This window comes from Cheilinus undulatus, linkage group 23 (assembly GCF_018320785.1).
Source record: "Cheilinus undulatus linkage group 23, ASM1832078v1, whole genome shotgun sequence".
NCBI lineage: Eukaryota > Metazoa > Chordata > Actinopteri > Labriformes > Labridae > Cheilinus > Cheilinus undulatus.
The window spans coordinates 15,175,131-15,187,887 of NC_054887.1; the positions used below are offsets into that span (position 1 = coordinate 15,175,131).

Here is a 12,757-nt window from a genome sequence, read left to right on the forward strand (position 1 = left end):
ATCCTCTATGACCTAAGGATGAAACCCATCTGTTCGTTCCACCACTGCACTTTTACTCCATCTCATGGTAGTTCAACTCTTCTGACTGTTTTGTGAACTGCTGCAAGACTCTGTATGAACAGTTTTGGCCAGCAGTGCAAAAGTCTCACAGTTTTACTTCTCCCTGACCTCTCTACAAACTCCTATCTCTCCTCCCTGCTGGACTTTAGGACTCCTTCAGTGTTGATGTAGTTTTTAAAGATTCCCTCTCAAACACCGAAGACATCCTCTCAGAGAGCAGAGCGCTCTCCTGGCAGCAGGTCGTCTCCCTGGCTAACGAGGAGAGAGAGGAGGAGAAATGAGAAGAGAGAGATGGAGTGATACGTCGATGTGGGAGAGATATAGGAGGAGGGAAGAGATGAAGAAGAGGGGGGATGAAGGAGAAGCAAGGATGGGTGCTTCTCAGCCCTCGGCATAGGCTCTCAATGATTCATGGACTGACTCCAGTGATATCAGTCGGTCTGCTTCAGTCGGCACGCGCACATGAATGCAAGCTCACTGACACAGACGACAAAAAAATAAATAAATAAAAAAAAGAAGAAGACTTCAGCAGAGAGCGGAGTGACTCTATGTTTGTGTAAAATCCTTAAATGCATTTTAGAATAAGTGATAAACTTCACTTTCCTCTCTGCCCTAAAAGCCACAGGAAACCCAAAGAGACAGAAGCCAAATTCTAAGGATGTAATTCAGGGAGGGACTGCAGGCATTCTTTTTGAGATAGGTGCATGGAATTCACTACACATTTGTAGCATGTGATTTTTTTCCCCATCCAAAATAATCTGTATTGGTCAGCCCTTGCAGACCATTCAACCATTTTGATATTTCGCCATGTAATAGAAAGTTGGCATAACTCTTATATCCCAGGCAAAGGGCCAAAACCAAATATCACATTTGTCAAAAAATGGCCAAACAGGGTTCCCAAATGTCTTTATGGGTTAGGTGCATGAAATTCAGCACACATATGTAAAAAGTCCAGACAAGCAAAAATGTGCTTTACGGTCTGTTAAAAATATGCACAGGAAGGTAATTCAAAAAGGGTAAAGGTCTAATTTTACAGGTCTTACAACTGAAGTTTCTCTGACAGATTTAAATGTTTGACTTCAGCATTTTTGTTGTTGATTCTAGACAAGTTGGCGGTCTAAAGTTGTGCAGACTGCATCAGTCCACCGTTGGACTGGGCTGCCATCTGGCCCCAAAGTTTGAATTCTGATTCTTTTCCCATCCAATATCATCTTAATCTGTCAGCCCTTGCAGACCTACAGCCTAGGCTTATGAATTTCGGTCCGCATATGCATCGTCACCACACCTACAACAACACCTCCTGGACCCACACCAGATTCCCAACAGGAAGTCTACCAACTTTAGCTCAATGTCAGAATAAAGGTTTTTGAATAGTGCTAAAAAATTTTCACCTGTTAAAACATTTGTATACATTTTTCTGTTCTACAATATATCTGGCGCCACAAAAGTATCACGCTGAACATTGCTACCTAAAAAATATCTCATCAAAGTGCCCTCTACTGGGAATAGGAAGTGACACAATTAGGCAATTTGTTCAATTCCCTCACTCTAGTTAACCTATCAAGTTGAGATTTTGACAGGAAGGCCTCAGTGTTGTCACAATATCTTTCCACAACATTGGCATGTTTCACTGGAGGACACCTTGGCGGCAATAGTGACCATTTTGTATATTTCGCCACTTGACAGGAAGTTGGCATACCTCTCAAAAAAAAACAAAAAAAAAACAACAACAACAACAACAACACAAAAACAACAACACAAGATTTGTCAAAAAATGTCCACACAGCGTTCCAAAAAAGCCTTTTTGAGGGCCCCTCAACACAGTTCAAGCTAGTTGCATGAAATTCATTACACAATACTGTCATTTAAAAATATGCGCTGGAAGTGAATTAATTAATGACAATGGTACAATATTGGCATTTTTGGACATTTAACAGGTGTCAAATCTGAAGGAATCCCTCTGAGAGATTAAAATTGATTGACTCCACTGCATTTTTTTTTTTTTTTTTTTTTTTTTTTTTGGCTGATTCTAGAAACATTGGTTATCTTGAGTTTTTTTGAAAATTTTTTCCACCATGTTTGCCCATGTTTGAATAATTTTTTTTCTTCCAAAATAATCTTAATTAGCCCTTGCAGAACACTAATTAAAAGCTCTTAATCAAAGGACACCTCAGTTTCAATGGCGACCACTATTGTATTTTGCCAAATAACAGGAAGTTGGCGTAACTTTCATATTAATGGTATTGGGCCAAAATCTAGCATCTCCACTTCGTATGGTTTTATTTTTTTTTCGTAAATCATTGCTCTAAGTCACTGTTTACGTCCGTCTGTGGATTCCAACAAATGTTGAAGCAATAAAAAGTGTCAAAAATATTATAACTATAAACAATTGATGTCAAATTTTTTGAAAATTACAGGGTTTTTCCATCACCTGAAAGGTGGCGATTTTGGAGATAGGAATTTTTGGCCTGACTCCAGCGATATGAAACGTTTGATTCTTAATATCAGTCCTGATCACTTCTGCATATCTTCCTACCTAGAATCTTCCTACCATCTACAGTTTGCTAATTATTTGACATCTGATTACAGTAATCAGCACAGTTCATGACTTTTAGAAACCCTATGGTTACACCAAGGTTGCCTTTTATTTCGTACGATGGCTTTAACTATAAATGTGTCCGTTCACAGGGATTTTGTGAATTCTTAATAAGACTCTTAACTTTGATTTCTTTAAAACTTTTTCAAGCTAAATTTCAGGCTCTTTTAGAGCTAACTCTGAGTGTGTGTGTCTTTTTGTGTGTTAGAAATGAAAGTAATATTTTGCACACTCTTGTTTTCCTCCCCGTGCGCTGCCTGAAGCTGTACCTGGGGATTGAGCGCTCCAACACAAACATCTGTTTTCTCCTTTTTTAAACCCCATAACAAACACAGGCTCGCCACATGAACACAATCTTTAATATTCTCCACGCTTCCCCCGTTCTCCTCCTCTATGTGAACACAAATCACTTCCACCTTTGTAATCCTTTACCTGATAAAAACATCATCATTCAGGAGCGGGATATTATCCGTGGAATTACATCCAGTTAGTCTGGAGTTTTCTCTGTCTGCTCGGTCACTTCTTTCAGCACAGATAATCTCTTTTTACAAAGTGTGATGCAGACGCCTCCAGTCGGCACACAGACGCTTCCCTGGCACCGGGAACACAATGAAGAGGTTTTCCTGCAGTGGGAGATAGAAACGGTTTGAAAAGAGTGAATCCTGCTCTTAGCGAGTGATTGATGTCACTAAATTAAAACAAGCTGCGGTGCTTTACTTTATAAAGGACGCTGTAATCCTCGCTTGACAAAATGATAGACCGGAGCTTGTTTTACATGTGCTGCATGACAAACTTGAAGAGATGATTCTTTTTAATGAGGCTCCAAAGAAATTTTAAAGTTCTAATTAAGAAAGTTTACTTTCAGAAGTTTTTGGCAGGAGCTTTAAAGCATCACTGATCAATCACTGATTACCTCCACATCTATTATAAGACAACACTGATGGCTGTGACAGCTTAAGCAGATTTGTTTTAACCAATGCTACAACATGGATGTCAGTGTAAATCACAAGAGTGTTTGCTCCAATAAGGCCTGTATTGATTGCAACAGAAAGTATGCTTGCAAGGCCCATTCTAGATACTCAGAACTTCTTTATTGCTTTTAGAAATGTGGAAGATCGCAGATGGATGGTTATCAATAACCCTAACCCTACACCTGGCAATTAAAGTGAATATTTTTCAGTTAAGATTCAACAGAACCTGGCCTTGCAAAGTTGACAGATTCTTCTGATTCCATGTATTTCATCAGGTGGATCTATCTGTCAAAGCTTCTATCTGATACACTTGTTCCTGGTCAGAAAATGATAGTACCAACCAGACTCAATTGAGGGGAAAGAGATGGCAGCTATAGTGCCTATAACAAGTCCTTTTTGCTACCATTACACCATTAAAACAAAAGAACACTCCAAGGATCTCGGAAAAAAAGTTATTGAAAAGTATAAATCAGGGGAGGGATACAAAAAAATTCCAAACATCCCCCAGAGATATGTTAAATCTATCATCAAGAAATGGAAGGAATATGGCACGTGTAATTCTGCTTAGATCAGGCCGTCCTAACAAGCTGAGTGACTGTGCAAGAAGGTGACTAGTGAGAGTCCACCAAGACACCTATGACTACTTTGAGGGAGTTCCAAGCTTCAGCAGCTGAGATGGGAGAGACTCTGCATACAACAACTGTTGCTTGAGTTCTTCACCAGTCAAAGCTTTATTGGCGAGTGGGAAAGAGAAAGTCACTGTTGAAGAAAACTCACCAAAAGAGTTGACCAAAAGGCAAGTGGGAGACTCAGTGGTCGAGTGGGAAGAAGTTGTTTTATCATGAAACCAAAATGGTGCTTTTTGGCCATCAGACAAGACGCTATGTTTGGTGGACACCAAACTCTGCACATTACCGCAAACACATCATCCCCACTGTGAAGCATGGTGGTGGCAGCATCATGCTGTGGGGATACCTCTCAGCAGCCAGCCCTGGAGGACTTGTAAACTTACAGGGTAAAATGAATTTGACAAAATATGGAAAATCCTGATGGTTTAGTCTGAGCAACTCCCAAGCCTGTAAAGAATGGCAGCTAGCGAAGGGATAACTGCAAATCCAGCTTAAAAAAAAAGACCTCTTTTTACTCCTAACCTGATAGAACAGAATCATGGCTTGACATGACAGAAGCTGCATGTTGAGCTTGCAGTTCACTCACATCAACAGTGCATGCCTACTGTTATATGTTTTGTTGCTCTGATTTAGAGCTGAACAGTATGTAATTTTGCAACTGTTACTGTGATGTACACGTGTCACTGTGAAGGACTAAAGAAATGGATGTAATCTCTACATACATATAAGCACCAAAGTGCTAAAGTTTTGTGCTGTTTATGACTGTACCAACCATTCAAACTGTAAGAAATAACATTCTTAAACAAATTTTGTGACCTGAAAGGTAAGAGGATCCCGATGCTCATAGAGAAACGGTGGCAGACACGTATTAAAAACCTCTGTCCAAAGTCTGGAGTGGCAGAGTCAGACAATCAGGCAATCCAGTTTGGTTTATTATGATTTGTCACAGTAGACCCAAATCTTGATGCCCATCCAGCCTCACTCATTGTGTTTTTTGAGATCCGGATCTTTCGGCTTAGCTCAATAGTATGAACTGATCTTCTGGCTCCCATGTGGCTCTTCAGTTGGTTCCAGTTTGGATTTTTAGATGTTGATTAAAGATCATCAGAAATGAGACTGGGTCTCAAATGGGAGCCAGCTGCTGCCGTTCATATAAAAAGAGCTGGCTCATTCAAGAATAGCACATTGTTACACTGATACACAACATTACACTTGAAGCAGGCTAATTACACGAGGCAAATCTTCAGTAACAGGGGTGTGAGTCTCTCCTCAAAATAATTGGATTCAAATCTCAATTCATGGCTATGCTTCGATTCACAGATGCTTCATGAAAATACAGACCGATTTGGTTCGATTATATCTAATGCTAATTAATTGTGGGATCCACAAAATTTTGCTTGGTGAAATGCTCTATGTTTAATATATCAGTGGGCTTGAAAGTGTTAAATTTGCCACCAAATCAGTTATTCTGAACAGCATGTTAGGGCTGTAAGCATGCTTTTGATACTGTGATAACTGAAGACTTTCTGAGTATTAACTAAAAAATGTTTATTTTTGGGTCTGTTTTCACTTTGCTAGTGTTAGCATCATAGCTAGTCTCTAGACCTGATGACTCAACAGGTGAGGTTTATGTGTTGCCATTGTACTGAATCACTTTTTTCCAAAGCGTACAGACAGGCAGACATTTTGAACGTTATCCTTCCATCATATCAAGTCCACATAACTTGAGTAAGACAGGAGTAACTGTAAGATATTTCAGTGATGCTTCGTCTAACACCTAGTTACCTAGCAAGCACCTACTGTTTATTTAATGTTCATGTAAAAGTAAAAGGTCAACTTGATTGCACTGATGAACTCGGATCTTTGACATGGAGATCTGTTAACTGATCCAAATCGGTTTATCTTTACACCACTATTAGGTAAGAGTATTCCAGCTATCAGCAGCACCTCGACCAAAAATAAGGTTAAAGCACTGTAGATGGACGTATCGAGCAGAGCGTTTGGTCTCTACTCAACCTGGAATTGGCTTTGAGGCCACTATATTGTTTCAGAGGGAGGGTGGAGTTCTGCCTCACAGGGTTGAGCTTGGTTGACAGAACGTCAGCTGATGTTAGAGAACAATTGTGGTCCATCACAAGTAATCAGAACAAATCATGAACAAAATACCACAACAGAACGACAGCTTCGTCATGACTGCCATTATTACAGGTTAGAACTCAAAAAATGAAGAATTTCTCAGGTTTTGACAACTGTTGGAAATATTTAAGGTAATGTAAGAACTCAACCAAAAGAGATCTATAGCACAGGAGTATTTTTCTATTATTATGGACATTTCAGTGCAGAAAATTGACATATTGTAGCTTTATGTCCAACCTAGATTTAGGAAGCTAAGTGAATCCTACTGGATTAGAAGTGAACCTTAAGACTGAATATGCGGAATTTGTGGAAACCTGTTTATAGTAGTGGTAAGTCAGCATACTGCAGTTAATGAACCATAGATAGCTAATATACATGAACTTATCCATCCCACTGTCCAGGTCATCCCACATTCTCTTCATGAATCTTTCACTTTGTTTATCTGATGTTCTATTGGGATGAATCTCTGTCTATATTTAATTATATAGGAAAAGAAACTCTTTATGGTCTCTGTTCTCCTCCTCCTGCTCCGTCCTCATCTCTCCATTCACACTGAGAGGGAATCGGGAGCATCAATCGAAGCGCTGAGCTCATTTCATTTTAATTGAGACGTCCATGTTAAGACGGACATGAATATTACATCCGAGGGCTGCATTAGTATTCCGAGGCCGGTCTAAATGTTTTAATATTCACAGTTTGAATTATTGAGAGTGTGTTCATGGGCAGCGTCACATCGGTCGTCACAAATGTTTAGCCTCTGATGTTCAAGATGTGATGGAATTTTAATTGCCCGCGCTTTAGCCAAAGTAGGCCGTTATCTCCCATGATGCACCGCCACATGTGCTTGACCAAACCTCCTTGTGCTCATGACCTCGCAGTGATCATTTTTAGCTATTTTAATCAGAGAGAAAGACAAATAGAGAGCATGTGATAGGTATTTCTCACTATCTTCAGACCTGTCTCTGCATCTGTCACACAAAGACAACGGAAATTATTCTCCAAACTCCTCGTCTGATGTTCCACTGAGCACAGACACGGCGGGCAGCGGCCTCAGCGATAAAGTTGGCGTTTCAAGTGACTGCACTTGGCAATTTAAAAAGAAGCTGGTTGCACGACGGCAGCGGCGGCGGAAGACGTCGTCGCCTGCGGTTGCACTCACACATGTGTCCACGTCTCTGAGAGGAAGATGGATCGGAGTACAGATTGTAAGTGACATGTTAATTTCTTCTCCGTCACTCAGGGCCCGAGCGTCCGCTATCAAAGTAAAAGGGACACGAGCCCCCGCCATCGAGCCTCTCCTCCTCTTCTTCTTCTTCTTCTCTCATTTCTTCCTTTTTTCCACCCTCGTCTTCCTGTCAGGGAGCGTTCTGGGGTGTGACTGTGATCAAGGAGATGCTCAGTGCTCGCCCGCCCTCTTCTTTCTAGGATCTGTTTGATTCCTCCTCCCCTGTGACTGCTCTTCATAAGACCCTCGGGGCATCTGCTCATCTCAAAGGTCAGACCATGTGTTTAGACATGGAGAGAAAAAAAGCTGACAGTTGTTTGTGCAAAGAGCAGAAATGAGAGTGAGAGGTCACTCTGGATTCAAGATCTTTGATCTCCTTTTTTTAGCTCATGCATTTTTTTCAATACTAGCCTCTACCTGCTGCAAATACCAAAGATTGAAATGAGAAAGAATAAGAAGAATGAGTCAATCATTATACATTAGCTGCTGAATAGAGCTGCAAACAGGCTAAAAAAATCAGAGGCAGATTTAGCTTAATTGGCCAAGTATGATTACACAACAAGGAATTTGACTCAGGTAAGCTTTGCTCTCTGTGAACCGAAATTGAACATTAGATTGAAAATTAAATAAATAAAACCAGACCTGTCTTCGACTAAGGATTTTCATAGTCGAATCTGATTTGTCAGATTTTGCCTTTAGTTGACTAATAGTCGAACAGCGTTTCCGCTAGACTTTTTTGTCCCCGGTCAAAATGACTGGCAGTCCTCAAGAATTCTGGCCATTTAGAATGACTACTGGATATTTGCTTCAACATTATTTTGCTGCATTAACAGCAGCAAAACGCATAAATCTCTCTCTTATTTTTCTTTGTGTAAGTGGTTTAAAGTATGAAAATGAAAGCTGCACGCTTTTCCTTACACATGCAGTCAGTTACACAATATATGCCCACATTAAACTCATCAGGATTCTCACCAACATTCACTGAAAATAAACCTCAAAACTTCTCTCTTTGCTTCAGAAGTCCTTCCTCCTTTGCAGTTGTTCTTTTAATGCTAGCTTCCAGATAATTTCAGTCATTTGGACATCCTGCTGTATCAGCTAACTTCTTTGAAAAAACTACCTGTAAGTGTGTGTCAGCAAACTGGGCTGTGATTGGGGGTTGATGAGGCTGGAGGTGCAAATTGATTGACATGTCTGTCCACTACTCAGTACTTACAGGAGGCAGACTGTACCAAGCGGAGAGAGCTGTAATTGGTTGCTCTGTATAATTCCAGATCCCCATACCACTGCGCAGCTGTGGGAAAAATCTGGGCATGCAAGCCATGCGTATATCCGCTAGTCTAAAAATTGTCAGGCAAGGGCAGGGCCCTTTGGACTGTGGGGCCCCCCCGCCCCGTGGGGACTGCAGGGGTAAACTTTATGGCCCAGTCCACAGCAGATAGTCCAGTCCAGTCCTCCTCTCATTAACAGCTTATCCAAGACTGCTTCTGCTAATTAGCCAGGACATCCTGAGCATTTACAACCAGCTACATTGAAGAGAGACAGAGCCTTCGGTATAAGCGCCAAGCGGTCCATGCCTTTCTGCACGATGTGATTCTGTGTTGACTACAATCCAACTTTATATGAGGATTGGTCATAGGTAGTTTATCGAAGTCCACTACAACTCTGCCCGGCCTGCCTCTCTCTCTCTGCTGCTGCATCGGTGTTTACAACGCTCAGCTATACAGTTCCCTTTGTTTCAGCCTCTTCATTACTCGCAGCGATGACATAAAATCCCTCTATACTGCTGATGATATTAAGCCTTTGGTTAACCAGGAAAACCTCACTTAGATTAAAATTCTGCTTTACGAGAAAGCTCTGGTCAAACTTTCCCTGCATAGTCCCCAGCAGCACTGCGCACGTGCAGAGAGATAGATTTGTCATTATGCATACATAATTAGCCATGTGCTTGCCGTCTGAGGAGATAAGCAACCCCAGCACCGCAGGACAGTAGATGTAGTAAGATTAGGCAACTTTTAGTTTATATTAACGCATTCTCACAACATATCTTCTAGGTTACACAAAATACAATATGCAAGTATTCAGTATTTACTTATCTGGTCATTTGCATGTTTTCTGCCAGACATTTTGACCGGTTATATTTTTATCTGCCAGACTTCTGCCCTTTTTACCGGCCAATGACCGGCAAATGCCGGCTGATGAAAACTCAGGCTTAGCAGCTTAGCAGGCTTAGCACCCCATGTAGTCAGAATGGTGTGATCTTGGTTTTATAACAACATTCGACTATGAGGTTCATAGTCAAATCAGAGTCCTCCAAATCAAATTGTCGAATCGCCAACTATTCTGGATCATCCCTAAATAAAACTCTGAGTAACTCTGTGACTATTGAGTGATCATCAGAGTAGCTCTGTGACTGTTGAATGATTATCAGAGTGACTCTATCCATTAAATGGTCATCAAAGTAACTCTGTAACTGTTGAATGGTCGTCAGAATGACGCTGTGACTGTTGAATGATCATCAGAGTAACTCTGTGACTGTTGAATGATCATCAGAGTAACTGTGACTGTTGAGTGGCCATCAGAGTAGCTATGTGACAAGGCCAACTCACACCCTTATATATTAATTTTATGAATGACACACTTTCTCTTTCCTCTCTGAAAATCTCATATATCAGTTATTTCTGTGCTGGTACAAGAAAACTTCCAAAGTTCATGTCCAAATGTGGCCCATTAAAGTTATGATTTGTGATGTTTAAATAAAACAGGATTAAGTAAATATCTTTCTTCATACCTTCGAAATATCCTTCTTTTGCCTGTTTTTTTAGAACACCTCTGGGATGAGGTTTGTTCTTTTTGAGCATTGCGGATTGTTAGGACTGTGCAGCTTTTTCTCTCAATCTTGGATCCTTTGGTTTTGTAAAGTTTTGCAGAAAAACACTGTTTGCTAAAACAGCCATCACTTAAACATCCAATTTATTAAAGTTTTCCTTAACCTTCTAAGTCTGTAGATCTAGGTTTTGTTTTGTTTTGTTTTTTACCTTAAAGCATTCAATTTTTTTCTTCCTTCCTGGCCTTTTGCCTTTAAAATATGGAGTGAATATGTGTTAATAGAAATGAATATGGAGACAGAGAGTAGGAGAAGACATGCACCAAACATACTCCAGGATCAGGGTTTGATCCTGCAACCACTGCATCGAGGCGAGCCTCAGTAAATGGACACCTGCTCTACCAACTGAGCTCAACTTGTACATTACAGTCTACTTTTAGCGCATTTCCAGAGGTTTTGCTTTCATTTATTTGTCTGGTGTTACTTTGCTTGTACTGATTATTGTCTAAATTGCATCTTGTATTTGAATTTTACCTAAATGTCAAAGATGTTCTCTTTCATTTGTGTTGGTTTCAGGTATTGTTCTTGAAAATCTTTCCAAATATTTCATATACCCTTGGGTGCAGTGATGTTTGAGGCTCTCTAGTACATCAGTTCTGATCCTCAGTTGCTCTGTTTTTAAAGTGAATATTTTTGTTACTTTTACGACTCAAGTGCAAAAAGGTTAACAGCCAGGAGAGCAGAGAGATTCACTGCATCTCTGAGCTGCTGGAACATGAATTAAAGATTGAAAACAAAGTATTTAATGTTGAATTTCCTTTGGACTGGGACTGTATCTACCAAGCTCTCTCTCTTCTTCTTCTTCTCTGCAGGCAGCCCTGGTACTACGGCTGGGGCTTCAACCTGCCGCGGGGTCAGGCTCTGCTGGACAAGTGGAACCAGATCCCCGACAACACGGACATCCTGGTCACACACTGCCCCCCACTGGGTGAGACACACATTACACAATCAGAAACACACACAGCTCACATGTTAACTGATGCATATTCATGAGCTCACATACAGACACATGTAAGGATGCATCACACATGTTTTAACAATATGTACATACATAAACAACAAACGTGACTACATGAGGGGCATCTTTACTCCACATACATGCAGGCACGCTCCTACAGACTTGTAAGATGTTTAAGCACCAAGGCTTATTAAATATACATTTAAACCATGCTTAAAGGTATAGAACATAAATGCAGATTAAATCAGTTTAAATGAGGAGATTTATTTAGGCAAATACGCACACAGGCAAGTAAACAAACATGCAGCCTGTTGTCACATACAGGCTTTCTCTTTTCTCGCAGGTCTTTCCTCTAAAATCACTCATTTTCAGGGAAAAAACTCTATTTCAAACAAACACTGCTTTGTCAAACTCATCATTATGCCTTCAGTCACCAGTCAACAATTTTTTAATATTCTGACAATATTAACCTATAATTTAGTTACAACACTTTAGACCAGGAACACCAATAAAAGGAGTTATGGGGCATTTTGATCCTTTTTCTTGTTTTAAAATGTATATATAAACCAAAGTTACAGACAGAAAGGGTTAACAACAGGACCAATTTGAGGGGAAAAAAAACCCTTGTGAGACCATGGAGATTCCAAGTTTCAGCATTAAGGACACAATGCACAAAGATATGTGGAAAAAGTGCACAGATTTTGAAGAGATACACAATATTATTGGCATATCTTTGTCTGTGATATTTCCTATCAATATATAGGCTGTTATTATCAGCCTTTATTGACTGTAATAATCAGCCTGTATCAGCTGTAATATTCAGTGTATCTGCTGTAATTATCAACTTAGATTGGCTTTAATAATCATCCTATATCTACTGTAATTTCTGGCCTATATAAACTGTAAATATCAGCCTATATGTGCTGTAATACTCATCCTGTATCCACTGTAATTGTAAGCCTATGTCAGCTGTAATCCATCCATCCATTTTCTATACCGCTTATCCCATGAGAGGCCGCGGGGGGGGGGGGGGGGCTGTAGCCTGTCCCAGCTGTCATTGGGCGAGAGGCGGGGTACACCCTGGACTGGTCGCCAGTCAATCGCAGGGCTGACATATAGAGACAGACAACCAGGCATGCTCACACCTACAGCCAATTTAGAGTCACTGATTAACCTAATGAGCATGTTTTTGGTGGTGGGAGGAAACCGGAGTACCCAGAGAGAACCCACGTGTACACCGGAAGAACATGCAAACTCCACACAGAAGGGCCCTGAAGCAGCAACCTTCTTGCTGC

General features: G+C 40.6%; 1 protein-coding gene across 1 annotated transcript in view; it reads left to right on the plus strand.

Annotated features, from left to right (window-relative positions):
• mpped1 (metallophosphoesterase domain containing 1) overlaps nt 1-12,757 on the plus strand; it is a 139,929-nt gene that overhangs the window by 106,504 nt on the left and 20,668 nt on the right. Inside the window, exon 5 of the mRNA XM_041780936.1 lies at nt 11,317-11,432. Within this exon, the coding sequence (XP_041636870.1) occupies nt 11,317-11,432 (116 nt within the window). The remainder of the gene's footprint in view (nt 1-11,316; nt 11,433-12,757) is intronic.